This window comes from Suillus paluster (assembly GCF_016628075.1).
Source record: "Suillus paluster strain FC165 chromosome Unknown EDB91scaffold_96, whole genome shotgun sequence".
Classification (NCBI taxonomy): domain Eukaryota; kingdom Fungi; phylum Basidiomycota; class Agaricomycetes; order Boletales; family Suillaceae; genus Suillus; species Suillus paluster.
This window is the reverse complement of record NW_024537656.1, coordinates 94,052-121,784: the sequence shown is the minus strand read 5'-3', so window position 1 is coordinate 121,784 and position 27,733 is coordinate 94,052. Positions and strand designations below refer to the sequence as shown.

Sequence of the window (27,733 nt, the reverse complement as noted above, 5' to 3'; positions counted from 1 at the left end):
GAAACTATCAAGAAATGCTGGATACCGTCAGATTGCCAACATGGAGGGTTCAACAAGATTTGGGTGTGGCGACTGGTTAAGACTCATAGTGGCTTTCGTTCCTAGGCATTATTTGTATATTTGTAGATGAGCTCAGGTGGAGCATGCATGTATTAGACAACCAAAATTGTTTGTATATGATATCATGTAATATGTACGTCGTGACTCCTCTTTGAGCGACTCCCACATGTCTCTTATCTTCCAACTTGCTGCCAACTTGCTGCAGGCTCTGAATTGTCACATCTCAAATCTTGATCATTATTGGATTTGATCAGCCTCGAGCCTCATGATCACAACCCCAGCAACAACTCAGCCTATGCTTTTCTACTCACGGACTCATCAATGCATCCCCTACCTAACATTCAAGACTATGGCATGCAGCACAGCCTAGGGACCTTTCACTTGTGATGCTGTTGAAGACAGCTGATATTATGTACCAGTGTGCATCCCATTGTCCTGTTTGTGTATTTCCATTAATGCTATAGTGATCAGACCTGCAACCCTCAATATCCTGGTGAGCCTCAAGTCCAGGTGTAACTAATTTTTCCCCACCACGCACATTGGGATTTTCCTGGGTCTCCCCAGGTTGAAGTTTTATATATATATACAGGTGATTCGCTTGTTGTATCTATAGCTCTATCATCACTAATATGAACAACCGTTGCAGCAAAAATCGAAAAAATGCCAATGCTACCCAGGCTGACGCCCCAGCTGCTACTCCCAATCCCACCACTACCACTGCAGCAGCAGCAACCATCAATACTACTGCAGCAACTTCCACTGCCCTCCAATGCCCTCAATGAGAGCGTCAGTGTCCTCGAAGATATCAAGATGGCAATGCTGAATTCTTCAACATCAATGAAATCAGCGCTAATGATGGGGAGGATGGTGCTCCCATAATAGTTGCACCTAATCCAGCCCCTAGCCCACTTCAAACAGGCGATGGTGCCCTCAATTCTACTCCAATCAGTCCCTTGGCCACTGCCCCAACTAATCCTTTGGCCACCACCCCAACTAATCCCTTGGCCACCGCCCCAACTAATCCCTTGGCAACCGCCCCAACCAATCCCTTTGCCACGACCTTAGTGAATCCCTTCGCTATGACTCCATCCAATCCTTTGGCCACCCATGACGGGAAAAGAAAATGAAAGGGGGTGGCAGTTGTTGACATCCCCCACTTCTATAGGACAGAGGCATCACTTAAACGTACCTGTATTCCCTGCGAGTAAGTGTCATGTCTGGGAGTGTTTTGTCAATCTCACTCCAACAGGGATATACATAAGAAAGACCCTTCATGGAAAATCCAGATGTACGCTGCTAGTTCAACCACAGGCACTCTTCGCACCCATGTGTACGTCTATCACATGGACCTTTACCTAGCAGAATGTGAGTGCTGGGGCCCAGTGGCCTGGCCAATTTTGATCAATGAGGTGCAATCCCGACTTGACGAGGGCTGGACCATCTCACAGATGCGTGAAAGGCTCAGCCAGGACCCAGATTGTACAATTGAGACACTTGGTGTTCCCCCCAATCCCGTATGCAACAATTCGCTGCCTGCACAGTCAGAAGCTGTTTTGCTGGACTTTTCAGTCAATGAGATGCACTGACATATCGTTAGATTCATCATAGCTGATGACCAGGTGAGTAGTATCTATTTTCCATGGAACATTATTAACGGTCATCTCCAGCCAATTAACGTTGTCGAGTGTCCGGAGTTTCGCCGGCTGCTCTGTCTCATGCGTCAAGATCTAAAGGAGTCGGATATTCCTTGCCGCACGAAATTTTGCTCACTGATCATAGATGCATGGCGTGACTACTTCCCGGTCATGAAACGTGACCATGTTTAGCTACTGATAACACACAGTGTCTTATGTCCTATAGAAAGCCCAAGGAAAAATCTTGTTCACGTCTGACCTCTGGTCAGATCCTAAGCTCTGCCCCTTCCTCACACTTACTGCCCATTGGCTTGCAGGGAAAATGCCAATTCAGCACTCGTCTTGAAGGGCGCTCTAATCGCTTTTCATTACATGCCAGGTAGTCATACAGGGAAGGCACTCGGGTCAACAATCTTCAATCTGATCAAGTGTGCCGGTGTGACACATAATGTCAGTGTTTATTTGTGCTGTTTGACATGCTCTGACTTGGTTTAGATGGGACACATGACGCTTGACAATGCTTCCAATAACCAGACTGCAATGGAAGAACTTTCTTGCCAATTGCTGCAATAAGGGATCAAATTCAATGCTGTTGATCACAGGGTCCCATGCTTTCCACACATAATCAATATATGTGTGCAGCACATCATGGATGAGCATTCTACTGTGGACCTTTCAGATGTTGCCAGTCCTTTCATAGTTGGCAACATCTCTTTCGACAAGGCAGTGTATATCACGGCTCTGTGAGGTGACATTATCTGTTGGGCCAGGGCCATTGTGCGTGCGATCTGCATGTCAAACAAATGACGCAATAACTTCAGAGACGTCATTCGCTTGGGCAATGATGCGAAGATTTTCCGAAATGACAACTATGAGGAGATAGTGCTCCCAGTTGTTGAACTGCTGTGTGATGAGCCCACACATTGGGACTCGACCTACATCATGCTTAATCACTTGAGAATACTTCGGCAGGTAAGGCCTCATTTCATAATCCTTGGCGTTAGCTAAACAGCAGCCCAGGCTGTTGATGACTTCCTTGATGATAACGATCAAAGGGCTATATCCCATCTGAAGTTAGAGCCAGTAGAATGGCAAATTTTGCAAGATCTTGAGGTGGTCCTAGAGGTTGGCCTTAATTTGTCCGAAATTGAGATGTACTTACCATTTTATATTAGGCACCGCATGCCATCCAGCAAAGCATGTCCAGCGAAAGCACTCCTGTGCTAAGTTGTGCCATTCCAGCTTTCGAAAGGTTGGTCAAAAAGTGGAAGGGTTTGGTGCAGCGCTTTGCGCACTTGGCACCTTTTGTTGCCATTGGTTTAACTTGGACTGATAAATACCATGACCGGATGAGCCACACAGGAGCATATGGAGTTGCCATGTGTCAGTCCCACGCATTTCTTTTAATCAAGGCTGATTCTCATGTGTGTTTGTACAGTCATTGATCCTGCGATTCATATGTCATGGATGAATGATAATTGGGACATGGTCCGAGTCAACAAGGCCAGGGATTATATTCTCAAACTGGTGCGTTTATTAACCCTCATAAAAGTGCAACTTTGATCTGATATGCTGTAGATGTGGAAGAAAAGAGTGAGAGATACCTCTGACTCCGCACTCTCTCTACCCTTGGAACAGTCAGATCACCAGACATGCGCTGCTGCAACACTAGGCTTGACAATCTATGGACTTTCTGACATAGATACACTGCCGCATAACAAGGGTGGCACACAAACGGTAGAACAGGAATTTAGCTCTTACAGCACGGCTGTCTGCAGCCCATGGGGAACAAATTTACTTGCATTTTGGACGGTAAGAGCCCTATGTCTCTATTATGTTTCGCTGATCATGATGTGTTGACTAGACCACACAGCCCATATTTCTGACCATCTATTCAATTGCAATGGACTATCTCCCCATACAGGCCTCTGCTGTTCCCTGCGAACACATTTTTTCATCCAGCAGTGAGACATACACAAAGAGAAGAAATCGCATCAGCCCGCCTCTGATGGAGGCCTTACAAATGGTCAAGTTTTCGCTGAAGAAAGAGTGACTTAACTTCACTGAAGGTTGGCAAGCCTCACAGAAGGACATGGAGTATGACTTGATGTGCGCCCTAAGCTCTGGTGATTCTTCGCCATCTGGCTCTGGTGATCTTTTGACCTCTGCCATCGGTGGATTCACTCTCGAGACTCCAGAATATGAGGCCCTTCTCAGAATCATCGCAGAGCAAGAATGTGATGATGTTCCGGATGTTCCTGGTGTTGTATGATCATTGATGCTTGCTTTTTCACTCTATTCTTGCTCATGTTTGCTTCTCGTCTACTACTACCCATACTTGTCCTAGTGTCTTGCTCCTCCTCATTCTGTTTTTCTAGACTAGCTTTAATTGTTGACTTGTTTTTCCTTGTGATTCTTGAATGTGTCTTTCTAACTGGGCAACCAACATGTGGCACCTCTTGGGAGGAGTCTACTTTGGTGTGTTGAGTCTCCAACATTGTTCAAGTGTGTACATTATACGCTGTATTTTCATATTCTTTACGTGAGTTTTGATCACTCATCTTGACCTGTATGCGATGCTGATGATGAGCGACAGAAAGCAATTTTTCTCAAGACGCTCATCAACAGAGCCATCATTCTTAAGGTCATGAGGATCAGAATCAGTCATTTCTAAGTTGTGTGCCTAGTGTCATTCTAACGGATGAGCTTGATCAGCTTGTTGTGATTGCTGTTGAGTGGAACCTCTGGCTGTGATGCCATCACAAATGTATCATACATTTCACAAGTTCATCTCTGACATCGGTCTGTTCTTTTCTCTGCTGTCAGCACATTTTTCATTGTCGCGATCGAGTCCAACCTCAGTCTCAATTCCAGTGAGTCAGTGATACTGCAAATGTGTCCTTCTCATGCAGCTCATACAGATCAGATTCGGTAACATCGCTGCAGTCTGTTGTAGACTCAGAAGTGCAATTTTTCGACCAAGGACTGGATGATTTGGCAGGGAAGGAATACATTCTGGAGTCTGGAGTCGTTGTACACGCTATCACATTCTCTATCCCACTATCACATTCTCTATTCCCACTATCACATTCTCCTGCTGACTTCACCTCTCACCTCAGGCCTAAATCCCACCATCCTTGCCAATCTACTTCGCCACTTTGATGGCTGATCCAGCACATAAACCGTCTCCGCTCCCCTCTGCACCTGCGCCTGTGGGGTGCACTGCAACTTCTTCAGCCCCTTCGCTGCTGCCTTGATCATTCGCGCACGATTGAGGCTATAATAGTGCTGATTCCAAGGGACTCAGTGCATAATCAGACCTTGGCATCGGATCACTTACATCATTCTGCGGACCCATTGCAAGTAAGTGAGTTTGTATGACGACAAGTATTTGGACTCTAACTCTTTGCTGTGTGATCGATAACCAGCGGCGTCAATTGGCGCTGAATAGGTATTTAAAAATAATCTATTGGTTATATTTATAAAACATCTAAATATAACGGCTGCCAGCTGGCTTGACCTGCAAGCCATGGCTAAATTGGCCAAGCCGAGCCCTTGAGTATGTAAGCTGTTCATTTGTAACGGCTTGGCCAGCCACATTTTAATTTTGGCTGCAGCCGGGCTCGAAGCTGGAGCCATGGCAACACTAGGGACACACAATAACATTGATAAATTATATATGGTTTAGACCCTTCAGTTTGCTACTAAGACTGGGCAAGGTGTCTAACATGCTGCTTGTCCACTCTCCTCCAGAAGATGTGTCGCCCATATTCTCAGACCAAGAAAAAGCAGCTTGCCAGCCAGGAAAAAGAGAGAGCAATCACTGCTGCTGTCAAGACATACAACATTGAGCAGGACAAGCCAAAAAAAGAACAGAGAAGCTTACAGAGGATCTGCAAGGATGTCAAAGAAGACTGGCTCACAAAATACAAGAAGCATGTTGTCGTTAACCACAACACTGTCTCCTGATGACTCAAAGAAGGTCAAAGCTGCTATCAGTTCAATATGGAGATGAAGGCCTGGCTGAAGCCTGAAGAAGAGGACATGATTGTTTTGTACTGCCACAATCTCACAAGCAGAGCATTCCTACTGAACCACAAGACACTCAAGATTCATGTTGATGCAATCCTACAAGCTCGGCTCAAGGATGATTTCCCTGAGAGTGGAGTAGGGATTAACTGGACAAACCGCTTCATTGAAAGGCATTCTTCTCATCTTGGTCAGTACTGGAGCAGCTCTCTTGAAAGTGCTTGAGGACGTGCTGTAAATGAGACTACCAATTGAGAGTGGTACAAGCTGCTCGGCAACACAATCAAGGAGCATAATATTGAGGAGACTGCATGTGGGCATCTGATGAAAGTGGTTTCCCACCAGGAATGGGGTTCAAAGAAAGGGTCATTGGACCTGCAAAGCAGAAGACTCAGCACCTGCCATGAGATGGCAATCGAGAAAACATTACTGTCATGGTGACCATATGTGCTGATGGCACTAATATTCCTCCAACTGTGATCTACAAAGGGAAATCATTTTTGATGAGGTGGCATGATGAGAACACCCTGAGTGTATCATGAGTCATAAAAATCATTTGGAGACAAAAACCGACTTAAGAAATTCAGTATTGCTCATTCACCGAAGGTCTGGACCAATGGTGTCATTGGCTGTCTTTGGATCGAAGATTTTGACAAGAAGACAAGCAAGAAAGCAAATGGGCATGCATGCTTGTTACTCATCAACGGGCATAACTTCCACTACACAAAGGAGTTCCTTGATTATACTTACACACATAACATTCACGTACTTTGTTATCCATCACATTCCACTCATGTCTATCAAGGCCTTGATGTGGTTATCTTCGACCCACTGAAGCATTGCTGGACATAAGAGAGAGATCAGTTTGAAAGTTCAAAGAGGCAAAAGGTCACAACAGTGAACTTTATCTCAATATATTCGAGAGCCCACAAAAAGGCACTGATGCCAGAGAATATCAAAGCAGCATTTTGCAAAACAGGTGCATGGCCATTCAATCCTGATGTAGTCACAAAGGAAATAATGGCGCCAAGCTTGGAGACATCATCCAAGGGTTGCTTGCCTTTGCTGCAGACTAGTCCTGTAAAAGTGCTCACAAATACCATTCAATGATACCAGAAGGAGCGCTACTTGGTCGACCCATTTGTTGAGACACCATCAGAAAACAGTCCAGGCCCTGCGACAGGTTCATTTCACTCACCTGGCTGGCTGATGGGTGTTGCGGAGCAGGTCATCAAGGGATTGGCATCAACCTCTGCAGCATTTCTCATTTCAAGTTCCCCAGTACAATCCACCCACAGTCTCCCCACATTCATCCTGATACCTATTACACTAACACGCAAACAAAACCATGACCTGCTAAAGACAGAACCAGAATCAGCCAAGGAGAAATTGTATTAGGATGCCCTTCATGGTGCTTATGATCATGAAACTCACTACAAGAGTTCACTGGTTGGCATGCAGTCTGCCATAGTTCTGCAATCCATGTTCTGTGATCGGCTCTCTAGTCAGCTTACAGCACAAGAGGAGAAAAAAAAGAACAGTAAAAAAGGTGGTCAACTGGTTGGGGATGGGCTTCCAAAATTGCTTACTGGTGATGAATTTCACCACTGTGTGGTTGAACATCAAAGAGCTGCTGAGGAAGAGGAAGCAGGATGTGAAGCTCACTGAATGGAGAGAGAAGGGAGGACAGAATTATTAAAATTGTGGAAAGAAGTGGAAGCTGCATGGCTGGTGAGAAATGAAGCATGCAGAACAGCATACAGAGATCAAGTGAAGATGTGGGAGGCAGAAAGAGATCGAGCAAAGTTGGAAAGTCAGAGACCAGCATGGAACAAGCCAAAACTTGGGAAACTGGAAGCACTGCTGCCAAGGCTAACACTGAATGATCCAAAGGCATCTGAGGAGGGTCAACAAGACAGCAGTCATGGTGGTGAGGAAGACGCTGATGAGAATGATGGCGATGAGTCTGATGGTGGGAGTGAATAGTTGGTCATTAACATTACTGATTGTAAAGATAACACTAATCTCTTTGATTTACTTCTTTTGGTGCTGGCTCAAGTGACCATGAACCAGTGATAAAGACTGAAAACATTGATGCATTCACAACATATTCATACATCAATCAATGGACTCAATAATTTATTTTATATATATCTTATAAGTTTGTATCAGACAGATCTGGATGATACCTCTTTGTTGTGCAACAGGAGGCTGACAAAGTTTTGCTGGCTCAAGTGCTCATTTAAGACTGTAGTACATCATGTATGCAAGCTTATATGAGATTTGTTAATATTTCTGAGGTGGGGAGCATTGAAGATGGCTTGCATTTATACCCTGAAAATTGTGTTGTGGGCAGGACTTCACATGGCAAGAATCTACATAGGCAGAACCTATTAGCTAGTGGAATTTGAGGGTCAGCAAAATTCAAATGAACAAACCATAAAGTAAATACAGCCTGTGTTGACAGAGTAGTGATGGAAAAGTTCGGTTCAAGGTTTGGGGTATGGGTTGAACCAAACCCATGGTCTGGTTCTACATTCAACTTTCCCTGAACCTTTTTAAATGTGTTCGAATGCCAAATGCAAACACTACTTAGTGCTGGAGTTTTGTGTGTATCTGCCTATTCGCTTAGTTTGGTATGTCCTCACATCTCTTCTGCAACTGTCTCTTTTCATCCCAGCTAACTTCCAACTTAGGCTTGCCTTCTGTTGTGCTCTGGCAGAGTGGGTGCACCTTCCAATTTTCAGCCAGTTCCTTCCATTCACAGTACCATCACAGATGGTCTTTGTCAGAACCATGCCTAATCACAAGTTCCTGTAGGGTTGATGCATTAAGTCTGCTAGTTGCACATCAGGAAAATCACAGATGTCTTAACTGGACTTTTTTGACTTTTTCAGGGGCCTTAAGGAAAAAAAGAGCAAGAGCACCACAAGATGCACTAAGGCCACACCTCTTCTTGTAGTGACTTAAGCACAATTGAATTGACATATTACATATGATTTAAGGCATGAAAACTCGACAAAGTCCATTGCAAGTCATGTCATAAAATCACTAAAAAGCACACAAAAGGGTAATTAAGTCACAAAATGAGCAAGACACACAAAGTGTTAATAGCATTAAAGGGTGACTAAGGAGTGTTAAGAGGTTATAAAAGACAAGAAAAACAGGATAAAATGCATTATAAGGAGAGTGAAGAATGGCAAAAAAAAATGGTTCCAAACAGTGAAAATTGCAGGGGGAGGGCACAAAACAATGAATTGAAGTCACATCAAGGAGATCTCAACCGGAGGTGTGAGGCTCACATATCTGTAGATAGTACAAATGTAGTTAAAACCTGGGGATGGCGAAAGACACTATAACTTACCAAAGTCTGCATGATCATTATCGTCATCCTTGAATGAGCCATTGCTGGAGCAAAACAGCCAAAACTTGGGGTTATGGTGAATTTTGTTCAGAATGGACACATCTGGCAATTGAACGTATTTCATATAGAAGGGGGTGGTTGAGAAGATAATAAGCATTTTGTGAAAATAGCTACATAGAACATACAATGAGACATCATGTTATGATACAAACTATTAGCGTACACTCACCAAGAAATCATATCATTTGAGCATTGAAATCTTTCACCAATTTGCCTGGTAGACAAGCCTGTGACAGCAGGTATATAGAAAAATTGCAAGTTGTTCTTCTAGTGAAATAAACTTGGAATTGGTGTGTCCAAGGGTACAAATTTCAGAGATAAGCTCTGCAAAAACATGTGCATGTACACCAAGTTCACATTGGATTTGTTCTGGGTGACCAGACAGTAATTCCATGACCCAGGCTTTGCCCAAGAGAGCAGAGGTACAATATGGCTCTGGATCCTTTGAATACATAAATTGTAAAACATTGCCTGTGGTGCTGATTAAGATACTTATTAGAAGGATCACATATGTCATATACTGTACCTCTGGACCTGGAAGTCCAGATTCTCCCCTATGAAAGTCTGGATTTCTGTCCTGTTCTCTGTCCAGCACTCCGATTTCATCTCCATACTCACACCTATCTCCTTTTAGATTACTGCTCTCTGGCTACTGGTCGTACATCTTTCTGCCTTGCTTACAGATCTGTCCGTCTGCATTTCATTTCCAACTTCATTTCTTTGATCCATTGTATACTTACTAATAGACTTTCCATATGCTTTGGGCATAGCTTTTCACTTTGCTGACTGATTACTTACTTGACATCTACAGTATATAAACTCCTGTAAAACTCCATACCTCCTCAGTCCAAATATCATCTTAGTTCCTGCTCATTCCTGTTCCTCCGGACTTGAGTCTGACCTCTTGTCCACCTCCAAGTCTTGGGTTTATTCCTTAAGACTATATCTCCAGCTCTACCTTAGGGTAGTCTATCTCTGTTCTGTTTCTACTCCAGACTTGTCTGAAGTAGCCTTACTCTATTCACTCCAAGTCTTCCAGAGTTCCACCGAACTCCCCCTCTGTCTGACCTCCAGACTTACCTGGATTTCTGTCAGACTTCCCTTCTGCCCCTCAGAAATTAAGGGCACATACTCAGGCAAGGGGTGCAGCACACAAGCTGAAGCCAAGCCCTTTGAGTTACTCTTCCCTTGAGCATGATCTTAATAGCATATTGGATGAGGTGGCAACAAGCTTCTGGGCATTTGGGCACAAAATGCAGGACCTCTGATTGACAATCTGTTGCAGCAGGGACCACCATAGATGATCAATTCAAGGACAAAGTATGATATCCCACATAGATAACAGCATGTGTACCCTAGTCTAGGGTTCAACTATACCATTTAAGCTCCAACCTTCAGTGAAATTCAAGCCAAGAACCTCTCACACAACATTTGTCAAATTTTGGGCAACAGCTGAACTTTCTTTTAAGTGTTGTCAGTTATCATTGATTATATAATATGTTCGTTCAAGTACAAAATGGGTAGTGGTATTTAGGCAAGGGGGGTCATAGGTGTAGGCAGTGGGCATGGGTGCCTAACTTTGAACATCTCTATTGTGATGGATTACAGCTGTTGTCTACATTAGGGGAGCTCAAAGTTGAATGCCTAATGCCCAACCTCATGACTGAAATTCAGAATACCTAGAATAAATAGAAGTAAATACAAAGTAAACCCTAATGTCACATCATTGCCCTGCACAGTGTCAATGAGGCAGTGAAAGGTAATGCTCCTATGACCTGTGACTCAGTTCTGCTTCTTTACCTCATCTCCCCACTGTGTGGACCATGGCACAATGGTTGAAGAAATCAGCAGGACCACCCATTGGCGAGACAGAGTGGACCACAGCACTCATCTGGCTGCTCCTTGCTCAGGCTGAGAAAACAGAGAATAGGAAGACACTTCTCAGGGGGAAAAGGGACAAAGTAAGCTTATTTCTACTTCATTTTGTCAGTACTGCTGCTGAAATACCACCAGAATACATTGAAGGATATGAAAATTGTGATCTTCAAGCGCATTGGATCTGTGATCCTTGCAGACCTGCATGCCATCAACCCCGATGCAGTTGGCAACCACATAAAAAAACAGTTCAACTAGTATGTGACTGGCATGAATTTTTCATGTCTCTGCTAACTTATCTATCTGCTAATAGCCTCGTCAATCATTACAAGCATCATGCACACCAGCTCAGAGCTACAGGTGAGGGTCTTCAAGATGACAATTCAGGAGATGAACGTGACGAGGAGCACTTCAATCACTATGTCCCCTTGTCTGGTCTGGATGACTCGACTCCAATGCATATCAAGAGCATATGGGGTAAGTAATATTTGCAATTTGTGTCCTATACTGAGTATCCCATGTGGATGAGATTGTTTTGAAGTTCCCATTCTTCCCTGAGCTGCATTACATGTTATCTATGCGTCCCAATGTCACATCTATCATAATTATGACAGGTGTTGGCCTTGCAGGCAAAAGACAGTGCACTACCAGGCACCAAGTGAGGACAAGGACAAGGGACATCATACCTCACCAGAGTTCTCTGTGATGCAGCTACAGCAGTTCTGGGCACTACAGGAAGCTCTTGATGCTACACAATCTGCTACTCCTTTGACTTATCCAAACTCTTTTCCAGACTCTTTGTCTGACTCTTTCCCTTCAGGTTTCAAACTTGACTCTGACAAGGAGAATCATCTGCCACTTCCAACTCCAACTCCAAACCAGGTACCATCAAAGTCCCAGCCAGCATCTCCTCCCCCCTCAACTTGCACTTCAAAGTCCTTACTTTCTCATGATGCAATTGAAAAGACAAAGCAGTGTATCTCCAAGCTTCCGAAAAAGCGGACCTTTGAGGATGTGTTGGAGAACCTTCAGCAGTAAGCAAATATTTTTAAATTGTTGCTCAAGTCTGAGCCAACATCAAGAACATCAATGACCACGCATGAGACAAGATTAATCTTAAGAAAAGGCAACTTCTCCTGGAGGAATTTAAGGCTGGAATTTGGGAGATTGAGGAATATTGGAGGAAGCTTAAAGAGCCAGACAAGGACAAAGCTGGTGTGGTGGAAATACCCTCTAGAAAGAGGGTTTGATATTCTCCTGACTGGGATGAGATCACGCTCGAGTAAAACACATTTATTTGTTCTCTTCTTACACTCCTTTGAGAATTTTTTCGCTTAACATTACCACCCTTCCTTCCACTATGTGACACATTTTAATTACACTCCTTCAAACCTTTACACTCCTTTGAGAATTTGTTTGCTTAACATTACCACCCTACATGATACATTTAATGTCCTTACTGCATGTCTCTGAATGCAATCAGTTCTTTAACCAACACCCTGCACTTCTGCTCACCTCCATCTTCATCATTTCCTTCCATTGCTAAATCTGTAAGTCCTCCACATAGCTCCCTCAATAACAATATTGTGAAGAATTATTGCAATTGTCATCCATTGGCAAGCCTCTTTGTGTTGATGCTTTGAGTTAATGATAGTCCTCAATCTACATAGACATTGCCATCTCCCCTGTAGGGCACCCATGAAATGTTCAGAATGTACACAAAGGTGTGAAACCAGGTGATTGAAGGTGGTGTTCTCAGGGTGAAGGAAAGCTGGTCATTTATGTACAGGAATTGAGTGCAAAATGACTGGATAAGCAGAGTCCATCCAGGCAAACTCAACACAATCAAAAAACCAGTCAGAGTGTTTGACTGCAGCAGTGTGCTCAAATGCTGAAGCATCATGAGCAGACCCAGTCAATCCATGGGCATAATCAACAATTCCAAAATTAGATGGCAGGTTTCCAACCTATACATTAAATCAGAATGGTGATTATTGGGAAAAAAATCAATTACCTGAAGATTGAGCCCATAATTTGATTTACAAGTGAAATTGGATGAAAAACAGAAGCATCATAGAGTGATTCAATTGCATCAAAACAACATCTTGTGTAGAGCTCAACAGTACCTTCAGAAATGCCTGTGAAATGGGCAATATCCTCAATGGAAGCACCATTCCCATATCGACCCATCCTGTATAGCATGACTGCAAGCTGTATCTGAACTGGTGCCTGGGCATTGTTTGAGTTGTTATAGAAGACAGGATGATCCTTAATTAAATCAAGGATGACCTGAAAAACTTCAGGTGAAACATGGAGCATATTTATGAAGCATAAGTGATGTGCCAGATTTTGTGCATATTCCCATGCAAGGTGAAGCGAGCCAGCTTTGAGTATCAGGGGTCTTTCTCGGAGATAAGAAAAGTGTTGTATAGCAAGAATGCAAGAGATATCAAGGTCAAATTCATGTGCAGCCGCTTCTGGGGTCCATGGTGGCTGAAGGATTCTTCACAACATCATATACAGGATGTAGTTTTGTAGATATTGGTAGTGTAGACTTGTACAAGCCATGGCTGTAGCATATTGATCACCTTCAGTGACACTGTGCAGGGCAATGATTAATAACATTATGGTTTACTTAGGGTTTACTTTGTATTTACTTCTATTTATTCTAGGTATTCTGAATTTTGGTCATAAGGTTGGGTGTTGGGCTTGGGCATTGGGTGTTCAACTTTGAGCTCCCCTATTATATAGTCAATATATGGGTTTATGTTACATCTTGAATTTCAGTGATGACCTTGTCACTCTCTGTCTCTATCCATTCATCTTCCTCCATGTTCCTCTTTCAGCCATTTGCAGAACACTAGGCCAAAAAAAAATTACTACATATATTTGGCAATAAGTTGGGACAACAAACTTTTAACTTCTGATGGACAATCTCAATCTACAACTCAGATAGGACAATACATATCACCTGTAGTTCCCATGTAACCACCCTAATTAGACTTGATAGCTGGGCCTGATGGCAGGTCTAAATTGACTGGCTTTCAGTTGTACACACCCAAATAAATAATTATTCAGTATAGTGGGGCCTTGGGGGCTGATGTAGGGCTTCTCAGTAGTGTAGGGGTGTAGGGGTGGTGTAGGGTGTGTGCCTAGGAACTATAATTATACACTTCTGACTATTATTGGTGCTACCGCCGGCAATGACCGCCACATCACTGCTGAACCTTTGTACTCGCTGTGCAAGACAGCGAGCTCATGTATCTTACTAATGGAGGATGGATTTGAGGTGGATTTTTTATATATAGGTAGCAAATGATAACTGACATTATTATTATGTAGAATAAGAAGCTTCTGGGTGCTAAAACACTACAAAGAATAGCAACTAAGTTTTGTCCTCACTGGTGTCCTCCTCTTCAGATGTCTCAACAAACTCTGCACTCTTTGGGGCCTCTGCAGATGGCCCAGACCCTTGTGCTCGCTTGCTTGGGTGTCCATTCTCCTTTCCCTTACATTTATGGGGTACCCTAGCATCAGATCATTTCTTGTGTGCCTTGCCAACTACCTCTCCTTTCTTGTGGCATGCAGCAAGATGGGTGCTATATTCCTCCCATTGATGCAGGGACATGTGGAACTAGTGGCAGGAGCCATTCTTCAGTCCATCATGGAGCTTCAGAAGGGTGTTGTGATCATTGATGCTGGTGGGGGATTGAAATGGAATGTCCTCAGGCCACCCCCTTATGTCAACCCCAAGCTTCTCTTTCATAGTGATACCAAAGTTTGCGTAGTTGATGCATATGTCACATCTCTTAACAATAGCTCCTAAAAACATGGTAGTTAGTATTGCTTCTAGTAGGATATAGGCAAAAAAATGTACTCAGCCCTGAATTAAGCAGGCGGGTGCAAACCCAATGCATGATCTGCATTGTCTCATGTTTGTCGATGCCTGGAATAGGAGAGGTTGTATATGACCAGGTGGGAGAACAAGAAGGAACATTGTCATATACCTGATTCGACTGCTCTAATATCAATATCCACTCCACTTTCTGATCACCTCCGCTCCATTCATCTTCCGCTTTGTCCAATCACAAGTTTGCATTCCACCCCTACGCTTCCGCTCAACTGCTCAACCGGTCCCCTTCCATAACCTCTCCATTCAACTGGAGCTCTTTCCCCTTTTAGATATATGCCTTCCCTATTGGTACATAGACCCTTACTTCTGGATCACCAGTAATTCCTATTACCACCTGATCACTGATCCAACGCGTACATATTGATATCCACTCCGACTTATGTCTTCGCCTGTGTAATGTACTTACAAACTATATCCTTGGTACATAGCTTTACAACATAGTTATCCTGATCACTGCCTCATACATAGAAGTATATAACATATCATGTACTTAGATATTTTCCTCAGTCTTAATATTACTTGTCTTCTCGCAGTTACCTCTTGTGAGAATTCTCAGTAGGACCTTGCCTCCTCTGGACACAAGTCTCAACTTGTTGTCACCTCTGACCCTCCGACCCTCCGCTCCGACTTAGAGCCGTGCTCTAAGTCTTCTCCTTAATTCTCCGCCCCTTACAATATTCCCTCTGACCCTTTTCCATCCTCCGCCTTCCCCCTACTCCTATCCACCCTCCGCATCACTCCCCGCCTTCTCCGCTCCGCTCCTAGTCGGCCCGCTGCTAGTAGCTCTTACTTCCCGACCCTCAAAGCAGACCAAAGCAGTCCACTCGTCCTATTGTCAGACAACATCAGACCCACTTCAAATTCGGGACACATACTCAGCTAAGGGTGCAGCACAAGAGCTGAAGCCAAGCCCTGACCCCTCTGTCTCTTGAGCCAGCATGGTACCTAACAAACATACTATGACCTGACACGCATGCCCACTGCTCCAGATTTCTTGTGATTTCATTGGCCTCCATTTGCAGGACATCCTCCCAGAAGTCCATGATGTTGTCTGTTCCAAACCATGTTGCATGGGTGGTGTTGTTTACATGTCCACATGAGGCAAAGAGACACACATAAATTCGAGTTCACACTGCAAGACCATCAAGCTACATATAAATTCATTAATGGGGAGTGAGACATATTATCATAGGCAACATACCATCTTGAAGACATCGTCCAATGTTGACTGAACATCATGCGCAGCAGCAGTGTTGGTAGCATAAACACTTATATTCTATAGAGCACAGTGCTTGTGCAGTTTGTCAATATATTCCTGCTGTTCCTTGGGGGTCAGATTTTGCATCACCTTGTCTGCTTTTACTAGGTCTCAGATCTCATCAAGTGAATATTTCACCCTGCAAGGTTGATCTATCATTTCAATCAGCAGGATGATACATTAAATGATGTCGCATGAAATGGACTGACCTGCATTTATTTCCTATGCCTTTGCATATATAAGAGCATTGGCCAGTTGCACATTCCAATTCCCTTTGTAATGATTTCCACCTCTCATGAGCTTTTTCACCTTCTCTTGAGAAACATTGTGTTTGAGTGCAATGGCATCGATCTTCTCAGTTTCCTCTGTGAGTAGCCATTGAATTGTGGTGGTGAGCACTGCTTCAGACTCCTTGCATTGTTCAGTGGAGAGCTTGCAGGACACTTTCTGTGCATTCACTTGAGCCTTCTGTGCTGCATTAAGTAGAACACAAGGGGTCAATGCAGGGTGGTTCAAATTTCTTGCAGCCCAGGATGAGTTGTTCACATTGGTGGTGATCTCTGTGATCTCTGTGTGTAAGGTATGTTGAATTGCCTCATGGTTGGGTGGATTTACAGTCTCCTGACTTGTTGTAGCAGGAAGATTTGCAGCCATGCAGGGGGACACATTTGACTGTGTTGTTTGGAGGGGAAGCAGGCAATAGGGTACCTGTGTCATATCCCATATATCTGGACCCAGAACTCCGTGTTCTCCCTTGTAAAAGCCTAGACTTCTGCCCTGCTTTCCATCCAGCACTTCAATTTCATCTCCGGATTCACACCTATCTCCTTTTAGATTACTGCCCTCCGGCTACTGGTCATACACTTTTCCCCCTTGCTTACTGATCCGTCTTTCTGCATTTCATTTCCAACTTCATTTCTTTGATCCATTGTATACTTACTAATAGACTTTCCATATGCTTCAGACATAGCTTTCACTATGCTGACTGATTACTTACTTGATATCTACAGTATATAAACTCCTGTAAAACTCCATACCTCCTCAGTTTGAATATCATCTTAGTTCCTGCTCATTCCTGTTTCTCTGGACTTGAGTCTGACCTCTTATCCACCTCCGAGTCTTCAGGTTTATTCCTTAAGACTATATCTCCAGCTCTACCTTAGGGTAGTCTACCTCCATTCTGTTTCTACTCCAGACTTGTCCATAGTAGTCTTACTCTAGTTATTCCTAATCCTCTGGAGTTCTGCCAAGCTCCCCCTGCATCTGACCTCTGGACTTACCCAGACTTCTGTCAGACTTTCCTCCTACCTCTCAGAAATTAAGGGCACATACTCAGATAAGGGGTGCAGCGCACAAGCTGAAGCCAAGCTCTTTGAGTTATCCTCCTCTTGAGCACAACCTTAACAGTCTGGTTGCATGCTAAGATGGTTGTCTAGCAGGTCAGACAGAGGTGAGAGTAATGCATATAGCACAGGATTGTTCCAGTCAATAGTACAGTCAAACAGTCCATTGTAGCTCACATTCTCATTGAAAGGCTGCAGACTTAGCATACTCAAATATGGAAAAGACAGTGGGTCTGACAAATGTTTGACCATCAGCAAAGGCCTAAAACCAGGAGAGTCACTTACCTGGCAGTGTGCCATTCCATTTGGGGTTGGAATCACTTGTGAACACAAAATCCACATTGTACATGGTGCAGAGGCAAAGCATGAATTTTCTGGGAGGAATTGTCACAGGATGTTAGTTGAGTCACTCAGATGTGCATAAAAAAGTAAAATCATAACAAATTTATTGTCAAGTCATCGAGACTTGAACACAATATCAAGGAAATCATCAAATATAATATATGCTTACCTTGATTGCATTGTGAAGATATTGAAGTCATGTGCATGCAAATGGCAAAACCATGTCGGAATGCATGGTGCCATTCAAGTACAATAGGACCTGAGTTGCAACTAGTAGTAGAACACTGTTATGACTAGCATTCACTGAATGGCAAAGACTAACACACCACCACCAGGACTCAGTCACAGTTGATGATGATAACAAGATAGGATTGAGTGTGAACATCTAAGTCTACTACAAGTGTAGAAATGAAGAGGTTAAGTCTAAGGAGTACTTATGCTAACTAACCTACTTATATACATAACATTGAATAGGAGATATCTGAGTATGAAAGAAATCAGCCAATGAGAAAAGAGTCATACAATACTGTGGATGACTGAGCATGACATCATGATATATAAGTGATGAGTCAGATGGTGACTAAATAGAAACCCAAGATCCAACTGGTTCTTCTTCTGGAAGCGAGATTGTTCTAGCCTGTGGAGTAGGGGAGCCAATCGGAGAAACAACGGGTGATATGTGAAGAGGTGAAGTTGTGACAGGAAGTGAAGTCACGTGACTGGTTCGGTAACTGGAAGTAGCTGAAGGAAAACTGAGAAATGAAAAATGATTCATATTTGGGATTTATGACATTACCCCCTTTCTAGGATGAGCATTCTCGCAAATATATATGGCTGGATATTTTTCTGTCACCACTCTAGGAAACTGGGTGTCTGTAGAATTGGAATGATAGAACTAGCGATGTGGTGTGATTTTGGAGCATCAGGATGTGTGGTGTAAAACTTGCTGACTAATCTGGGGGAGTTCTTCAGATTTTCCTCATTTTCCCATGTCACTTCTTCCAATGGATACCCTTTCCATTTTACTTTGTATTGTAGCTGCCTTCACCATATTCTGCTGGATATTACTTTTTCTACTTGATATTCTTCTTCAGATTGGACAATATCTGGGGGTGGACATGTTGGAGCAACTCAAGGCGTTAGTGCGGAGGTTTTGTGCGGTGTGAGTAATCCCACATGAAACACCAGATGGATCTGATGTGATTGTGGTAATTTGATCCAGTTGTCATATACCTGATCCGACCGCTCTGATATTGATATCCGCTCCGCTTTCCGACCCCTCCGCCCCATTTATCCTCCGCTCCGTCCTATCACAAGTCCACATTCCGCCCTACGCTTCTGCTCAACCGCTCAACCGGTCCCCTTCCATAACCTCTCCATTCAACTGGAGCTCTTTCCCCTTTTAGATATATGCCTTCCCTATTGGTACATAGGCCCTTACTTCTGGATCACCAGTAATTCCTATTACTGCTTGATCGCTGATCCGACGCGTACATACTGATATCTGCCCCGACTTATGTCTTCGCCTATGTAAAATACTTACAAACTATATCCTTGGTACATAGCTTTACAACATAGTTATCCTGATCACTGCCTCATACATAGAAGTATATAACATATCATGTACTTAGATATTTTTCCTCAGTCTTAATATTACTTGTCTTCTCGCAGTTATATCCTGTGAGAATTCTCAGTAGAACCTTGCCTCCTCTGGACACAAGTCTCAACTTGTTGTCACCTCTGACCCTCCAACCCTCCGCCCCGACTTAGAGCCATGCTCTAAGTCTTCCCCTTATTACCCCGCCCCTATCAAATATCCTCCTTCGCCCCCCTGCATTATCCTCTGCCTTTCCCGCCCCTACCAACATTCCCCTGCTCCTATCCCCTCTCCACATCACTCCCCACCTTCTCTGCTCCACTCCTAGTCGGCCCACCACTAGTAGCTCTTACTCCCCGACCCTCAGAGTGGACCAAAGCGGTCCAATCATCCTACCGTCGGACAACGTTGAACCCGCTCCAAATTTGGGGCACGTACTCAGCTAAGGGCGCAGCGCAAGAGCTGAAGCCAAGCCCCGACCCCTCTGCTTCCTGAGTCGGCACGGTATCTAACACCAGTAGTTTAACTCACCAATTCACTTGATTATTTCAAAGGGGCCAAGACAGCAATCTGACAACTTCTGGCTTGGGCACCGTTGTTTAATATTCCTTGTGTCTAACCAGACCTTCTGTCCAACTTCCAAAATAGGTGCGTCCTTTACTCCATGATCATAGAAACGCTTCATCCGATCATTTGCTATTTCTAGCATCGCCTTTGCTTCTTTCTGTGCTTCTTTCATTTCAGCCACTCTCTCATCAGCTTGAGGAACAGTATTAGAGGATTTAGGAGAAATGTTGAATTTGGGGTTATAGCTGTAGAGGGTTTTGAAAGGGGAATGTCCAGTCATTGTAATGGAGTTATTGTGTGTAAATTCTGCAATGGGAAGCCATGATACTCAGTCATTTTGACAGTAAGATGTGAAGAGCTGAAGAATTTGTTCTACTTCTTGGTTGACTCGTTCAGTTTGTCCGTCAGTTTGAGGGTGATACACTGTTGACATGGACCACTTGGTTCCTAGTCTTTTCAAGACTTCCTGCATAAACTTTGACACAAACTGTGTTCCTCTATCTGAAATCACCTTCTTTGGTGTTCCATGCAACTTCCATACATGTTTGAGAAATAAGTCCACAACTCCTTTGGAATTAATGCCCTTGGTGGTAGGAGCAAGATGTGCCTGCTTCATGAAGCGATCAACAACTACTAAGATACTATCTTTGCCTTGGGAGATGGGTAGATGAGTGATAAGGTCACAGCTAATGGTCTGCCATGGACCTTTGGGAATTTTATTCGGCTTTAAGGGTCTGTGGAGTTTAGATGGCAACACCTTTGTTTGCTTGCATTGATTGCATCCATCTATGTAATTATTGACCCACTTTTGCATCTGAGGCCACCAATAGTTCTGTGAAACAAGTTCAAGAGTTTTGGCACATTCCATGTGTCCTGCTGCAGGAGAGTCATGGAAAATCTCTAGCACTGAGCGATGTATTTCCTTGTTGTTGGGAACATAAACCAATCCTCTGAATAGAACAAGTCCATCCTCTGTATTCCACTCTTCTTGTCCTCTTCTCAACTGTATGGGGGCCTTCTTCAGGGTTTTGATAGCATTTCAGACTTCCAGATCTAAATCAGTGCAGTTTCTGATATGTTTCAATAGCGACTGTTCCCCTTATATCAGAACCTGGCCTCTTTTTGCAGCTTTAATGTGGAAAACTCGGGTTTTAAAAACATGCGATCAGAATTGTCATTTTCTACCCCCCCTCTGTGGTCTGGCCTCCTGGACAGAGCATCAGCAGTGTCATTAACCTTCCCCGGTTTGTGTTGCAGTGTAAGTTGTATTCTGCAAGGAATAAGGACCATCTCGCTTGTCTGCGAGTTAACTTCTGACTTGTCATGAAGTATTTGAGGTTCTTGTGGTCCGTCCAAATCTCCACCGGATGAGGTGTGCCCTGCACAAAATGCCTCCACTCTTCTAATGCACGGATGATAGCTAAAAGTTCTTTGTCGTGGATATTGTAGTTCCTCTCTGCATCTTGCATTGATTTACTAAAAAAAACCACTGGGTGCCATAGTCCATCTTCTTCCAGCTGTGAAAGTACACCACCAGTAGCATAGTCAGATGTGTTGCTTTCTATTTTTTGTTTCTTTTTTGCATCTGGCATAACTAGCACTGGTGCAGAAGTGAAATTGTCTTTAAGGGTTTTGAAGGCCTTTTCTTGCTCATGGGTCTGGCCATATTCGAGAATCTGAGAATGAATTGATGATAAAAGTTTGCAAATCCCATGAATCATTGAATGTCCTTGACACAGGTAGGAGTGGGCCATTCCTGAACTCCTTTAACCTTAACCGGATCCAGGGGATATGCTTTTGTGTTTGGAGGAAGATCATTTGGATCCTTGAGATCTACTTTATGATCCCACTTCTTTGACTCAGGGAATTGAGTAGATTCTTCTTTGGAGAAGACCTTGAGATAGTCATGGAGCCATTCTGGGACCATCTCTTCAATGGGCTTCTTTTCCTTCTTCTTTTCCTCCTGTTGAGCTAATTCTGACGTGACAGAGCTCTTGTATCTGATCCACATATTTTGTGATGAATTCTCATCCTCAACCTCCTCCATCCCAACATGTCCTCACGATTCATGTGACAAAGGTGAAGAGTTGAAGCTTGTTGAATGAATCTGATGATGGATAGAGGCTTCCTCAATATCCTCATCTTCATCATCTTCTGCCGGTATCAACTCAGGTAACACCTCATGGATCGAAAAGCTCATGGGCTTTTGCTTCTTCGCCTTAGTCTTTTTGTCTTTGACCTTGGCTTCTTGACATTTAACCGGACAACGGTCTAATGCCACCTTTCCTGTGTTCCAATTGATACTGGGATTGTGGTATTGTAGCCAATCTATTCCAATGATAACATCATTGGTTCCTAGATCTGTGATCAGAAAGGCCACTTCTTCCTCATGATCCCCTATTGTGAGTTTCAAATCGGCATAGCTTTTAATTGGCCCAGTGGAGTTTTTAGTTCCATTGATATTACAGACCAGCAGTGCTCGCAACAACTGCCTGGTTTGGACTTGGTTCTTTTCTACAAACCTTTCGCTGATGAAGAGGTTTGTTGCTCTGCAGTCTACTAGAGCATTGACAGCTGCTTTCTTGTTTTTTCCTTCCAATGTAACTGGCAAGTAAAAATGCTCTTGTTTATTCCCAGAACAAACTTCTGATACTTCTGTAAACATAATTGCTGAGTCACCGAGAATGGAGAAACAATTATTCTGATCTAAGTTCATAGTCAACTCCGATCTATCTAAAAACCCTTCTTCTCTGGGTTGTTGTTAGGTACCGTGCTGGCTCAAAAGGTGGAGGGGTCAGGGCTTGGCTTCAGCTCTTGCGCTGCGCCCTTAGCCGAGTATGTGTCCCGAATTTAGAGCAGGTCTGACGTTGTCCAACAATAGGATGAGTGGACTACTTTGGTCTACTTTGAGGGTCGGGAAGTAAGAGCTACTAGCAGCGGGCTGACTAGGAGCGGAGCGGAGAAGGCAGGGAGTGATGCGGAGGGTGGATAGGAGTAGGGGGAAGGCGGAGGATGGAAAAGGGTCAGAGGGAATATTGTAAGGGGCGGAGAATTAAGGAGAAAACTTAGAGCACGGCTCTAAGTCGGAGCGGAGGGTCGGAGGGTCAGAGGTGACAACAAGTTGAGACTTGTGTCCAGAGGAGGCAAGGTTCTACTGAGAATTCTCACAGGATATAACTGCGAGAAGACAAGTAATATTAAGACTGAGGAAAAATATCTAAGTACATGATATGTTATATACTTCTATGTATGAGGCAGTGATCAGGATAACTATGTTGTAAAGCTATGTACCAAGGATATAGTTTGTAAGTACATTACACAGGCGAAGACATAAGTCGGAGTGGATATCAATATGTATGCGTTGGATCAGTGATCAGGCAGTAATAGGAATTACTGGTGATCCGGAAGTAAGGGTCTATGTACCGAAGGGGAAAGTATATATCTAAAAGGGGAAAGAGGTCCAGTTGAATGGAGAGGTTATAGAAGGGGACTGGTTGAGCGGTTGAGCGAAAGCGTAGGGGCGGAATGCAGACTTGTGATTGGATGGAGCGGAAGATGAATGGAGCGGAGGTGATCAGAAAGTGGAGTGGATATTGATATTAGAGTGGTCGGATCAGGTATATGACAGTTGTACATTGTGGAGAGGCAAATCCTCTCGTTGATGATGTGGTTAATATCTTCCAGTGTGAGCAGTTTCACAACTGGAACTTCTTCTTCCTTGACGGTGTGGACAGCTGGTCCTTTGCCCTTGTCAAGGGGTTTTCCTGTGAAATTACGAGCCATGTGCCCGTCTCCTCCACAATGATAACACTTGAAACTACCTCCTGGTTGTCCTTGAGGTTAGGGTCTACCTGCTGTGTTGGATGCATCAATGTCCATCGCATTTCCACCCTGTGACATGGTCTTGGGTACTACTGGTGCAGATGTTGCAGCAGCACCTTGCCATGGGCGGCGGGGTGTCCAGCCGATCCTTTTCTCATCGTCAAGTTCTTCCAGGTTTTGTCCAATGATGAGCATCTCCCTAATCAACCCTTCCAACATATCCTTCCTGTTGGGATGGACATGGGCCAACTGGTTCTTGACTTGTTGCTCCAATCCGAAGTGGAGTTTGCGCATCAACCCATAGTCAGAGAAGTAACAGTAGGCAATTTTCTGCCAGAAGAGGGAAATGTACTCCGCTATGGTGCAGTTTCCCTGGCAAAGAGCTTCTAACTCTCTTGCCACTTTCTCCTCCTTGTTGATGAGTCCCCACATGGCCCTCATATCTGTTTTGATTTGGTCATGAGACCTGGTTAAACCAGCTAGGGCCTGTGGTGTGATACTCTCTGCCCACTTCACTGCTGACCCTCGACAGAAAGAAATTAGGCATGAATTCTTCTGATGTTCTGTTGCTCTAGGGTAACCTGTGAAATAGATTTCAAGTTGGGTGAGGAAGGTGTCGACATCAATGGAGTTCTTGTCTCCTGTGAACTGTGTAGGTTTTGCCATTTTGAGATCAGAGCTCAAACTCCCAGAGGTGCCTGCTGAGGTCAACGTCGTAAACGAGGTTTGTAAATCCGTGATTGTCAGCTCTAGGTCCCTGACTCAGTGTATGAGGTTTGTGTTCTCATCATTCGCCATCACTAGACTGTCTTGCAGCTCAGTCATCACCTTCTCCAGATCGTTGAACTTTTTTTGTGTGTACTCTCTTTCTGCTATGATGATGGCGTTGATTGCAGCCGAAATACCCCGGTGGGTGATGATACTCTGTCCAGGCCCGGAGATGGCAGACGGTACAGAAGGGCCAGCGACAGGGGTGGTGGATAAATCAACAAATGACTGTTCTCCTTGTGTGCCATCCTTGCAATGGGGGTGGGGATTGGGCTGCAGCTCTGTGTGGAGTGGGTTCTGTGATCTGAACATCCCCAGTATTGGACATGAAGGAAAGGGCAGTTGTTGTGTGATTCTAAAGCTCGGCCTCTAACGAGACGTGAACTTGATATTGGTGCAATGATGACAAAGGTGCAAATACAGTGTGTGTAGCGGTTCATCAACCTAAGTAGAACTCAAGAGGAGTTCATGAGGGATGCGGTGAACTTTGGGTCTGCTTGGTACCCACAAGCTCCTATCATAATGTAACTAGACTGTGAGAGGACAGTCGCGAGTGCCATTCTTTATAGTACGAAAGAAAATAGGTAGTGTTTAGTTGGCAGGGTTTTGGGCCAAATTGAAGATGTGCGAGAATAGGACCTAAGTGTCGCTATCTCTTATAGACTGGCAGCTCACTGTAAGGCAAGGGCCTGGTCTACTTCTACTAAAGGTGTACATAAAAAGATTGAGATACTACACGTCTGGGAAGATGGTTATAAAATGTAATCTGCGAGATAAATCTCAGCAGAATAGCACGATGAAATTTGTCAAAGACAAAGCATCCAAGACAAAGTTCGAGTCGGAGTGGTAAGAAGACTTAACCTAATGTTATGACTAGTGCTCATCAAATGGCAAAGACTAACACACAACCACTAGGACTTGGTCACAGTTGATGATGATAACAAGATAGGATTAAGCGTGAATGTCTAAGTCTACTACAAGTGTAGAAACAAAGAGGTTAAGTCTAAGGAGTACTTATGCTAACTAACCTACTTATATACATACAGTGGCTCAAAAAAGTGTCTGAATGTTTATGCATTTTTAAGTTATTGGATAATAGCAAGCCAGCACCAAACTATAACAAAAGGGTATAGGGATATGTCTGAAATCCCTATATCAAGGCTCTAATCTGAGATATATAGTGTGGGAACCTGACCATATATGGGCAAGCTATGATAATTCTAAATACATCACTCATTCGGACACTTTTTTGACTTTATATTTAACCAAGACTATTCTATGATTCTAGTACTTGGTGCTACCCCCCTTGGCTTTAATAACTGCTGCAATCCTCCTAGGCATACTTTCTATCAATTTTTGACACTCCTCTTCAGCAATCTTTTTCCACTCTGCTGCAACTCTGTCCCATAGTTCAAATAGCCCCTTTGGAGGATCTTGATAGGCAGCAAGTAGTCTTTTGAGTAATTCCTAGAGATGTTCAATGGGATTGAGGTCTGGAGACTGTGCTGGCCATGATAGAACATTGATATCATGGTCTTTAAACCATTTTGTAGCCAGTTTTGAGGTGTGTTTTGGGTCATTATCTTGTTGAAAGATAATGTCTTCTTCATCAATTCCTGACTCCTGCATGCTTTTGAGTAGACACTCCTCTAGAATGGAGATGTACTGCTCTGCATTCATCCTTCCTTCCACCTCACAAAGAATCCCCACACCATTCCACCCCATACAACCCCATACCATCATACTTCCTCCTCCAAACTTCAGTGTACCCTTGACTTCTCTTTCTCCTAATGGTTCTCCTGCCTTTTTCCACACATATTCCTGGCCATCTGACCCCATTCTATTGATTTTTGTTTCATCTGACCAAATAACCTTCTTCCAGTCTTCCACAGTCCAATGTTGGTGCTTTAAAGCAAAGGCCAGTCTTCTCTTCCTATGAGCTACAGAGAGAAGAGGTTTTTTCTTCTTGATTACAGCCTTAAGATTGGCTGCCTTGAGGGTGTTTCTAACAGTTTGGGTGGAGACAGGAGTGGAGATGATGGAATTGATGAACTTGGTAGCTTGGGTAGCATTTGAAGCCTTGCCAGATAGAATTTGGTGAACAATAGCTCTTTTGTTCTGTAGAGTAAGCTTAGGAGGACATCTCATTTGATGATTTTCTTTCTCTGGCATGTGTTGCTTTATGATTGTAGCAATAGTAGACTTGCCAGGACCAGTTTTTGAGGCAATTTGCCTAGTAGATAAACCAGAGGTACAGAGAACAAGGATATTATCCTTTTAAGCAGAGGAGATGGGCTTCATGATGATTATGTTGAATTTCATGATCTTATGTGGGTTTATATATTCAAATAATATTACAATCAGACCATATTATTGTTATGACACCACTTTAATTAAGAGTATAATGTATGAATGGTCTGATTTTGTAATTTTAATAAAAAGTCAAAAAAGTGTCCGAATGAGTGATGTATTTAGAATTACCATAGCTTGCCCATATAGGGTCGGGTTCCCACGCTATATATCTCATATTCTAGCTATGATATAGGGCTTTCGGACATGTCCCTATACCCTTCAGTTATTATTTGGTTCTGCCTTGCTATTGTCCAATTACTTGAAAATGCATAAACATTCAGACACTTTTTTGAGCCACTGTAACATTGAATAGGAGATATCTGAGTATGAAAGAAATCAGCCAATGAGAAAAGAGTCGTACAATACTGCGGATGACTGAGCATGACATCATGATATATAAGTGATGAGTCAGATGGTGACTAAACAGAAACCCAAGATCCAACTGGTTCTTCTTCTGGAAGTGAGATTGTTCTAGCCTGTGGAGTAGGGGAGCCAATCGGAGAAACAATGGGTGATATGTGAAGAGGTGAAGTTGTGACAGGAAGTGAAGTCACGTGACTAGTTCAGTAACTGGAAGTAGCTGAAGGAAAACTGAGAAATGAAAAATGATTTGTATTTTGGATTCGTGACAAGCACTGATCAGAAACCAAAATAGGATTACAACAAGGTATTCACTTACTTATGACCCTGCACACCGTTCACCTGGGCATCATCAGCTTCAACAATGGGCAGGCTAGTCCTGCCCAGCA

General features: G+C 43.6%; 6 protein-coding genes across 6 annotated transcripts; 3 read left to right on the top strand and 3 right to left on the bottom strand.

Moving 5' to 3' along the window:
* Nucleotides 1–720: 720 nt before the first annotated feature.
* EDB91DRAFT_1086486 (uncharacterized protein) lies at nt 721–1,187 on the top strand (the record flags this gene model as incomplete). The annotated part of the gene is made up of 2 exons (XM_041316058.1): nt 721–850; nt 871–1,187. The coding sequence occupies 2 exons, from the start codon at nt 721–723 to the stop codon at nt 1,185–1,187; spliced, it is 447 nt and encodes a 148-aa protein (XP_041171742.1).
* A 5,745-nt stretch (nt 1,188–6,932) lies between these two features.
* On the top strand, nt 6,933–7,709 carry EDB91DRAFT_1239549 (uncharacterized protein; the record flags this gene model as incomplete). Its single annotated transcript, XM_041321868.1, has 3 exons — nt 6,933–7,114; nt 7,166–7,377; nt 7,405–7,709. 3 exons carry the CDS (start codon nt 6,933–6,935, stop codon nt 7,707–7,709), a joined length of 699 nt encoding a protein of 232 aa, XP_041171741.1.
* A 3,261-nt stretch (nt 7,710–10,970) lies between these two features.
* On the top strand, nt 10,971–12,272 carry EDB91DRAFT_1253976 (uncharacterized protein; the record flags this gene model as incomplete). The annotated part of the gene is made up of 5 exons (XM_041323731.1): nt 10,971–11,108; nt 11,161–11,279; nt 11,336–11,499; nt 11,717–12,056; nt 12,149–12,272. The coding sequence occupies 5 exons, from the start codon at nt 10,971–10,973 to the stop codon at nt 12,270–12,272; spliced, it is 885 nt and encodes a 294-aa protein (XP_041171740.1).
* A 2,384-nt stretch (nt 12,273–14,656) lies between these two features.
* Nucleotides 14,657–14,854, bottom strand: EDB91DRAFT_1061179 (uncharacterized protein; the record flags this gene model as incomplete). The annotated part of the gene is made up of 1 exon (XM_041314417.1): nt 14,657–14,854. The coding sequence occupies one exon, from the start codon at nt 14,852–14,854 to the stop codon at nt 14,657–14,659; it is 198 nt and encodes a 65-aa protein (XP_041171739.1).
* Nucleotides 14,855–15,810: 956 nt separating this feature from the next.
* On the bottom strand, nt 15,811–16,053 carry EDB91DRAFT_1061221 (uncharacterized protein; the record flags this gene model as incomplete). Its single annotated transcript, XM_041314421.1, has 1 exon — nt 15,811–16,053. A coding segment is annotated over one exon (243 nt), but the record flags the coding sequence as incomplete, so codon positions are not given.
* Nucleotides 16,054–16,415: 362 nt separating this feature from the next.
* Nucleotides 16,416–16,847, bottom strand: EDB91DRAFT_1086484 (uncharacterized protein; the record flags this gene model as incomplete). Its single annotated transcript, XM_041316057.1, has 1 exon — nt 16,416–16,847. The coding sequence occupies one exon, from the start codon at nt 16,845–16,847 to the stop codon at nt 16,416–16,418; it is 432 nt and encodes a 143-aa protein (XP_041171737.1).
* Between the last annotated feature and the right edge of the window lie 10,886 nt (nt 16,848–27,733).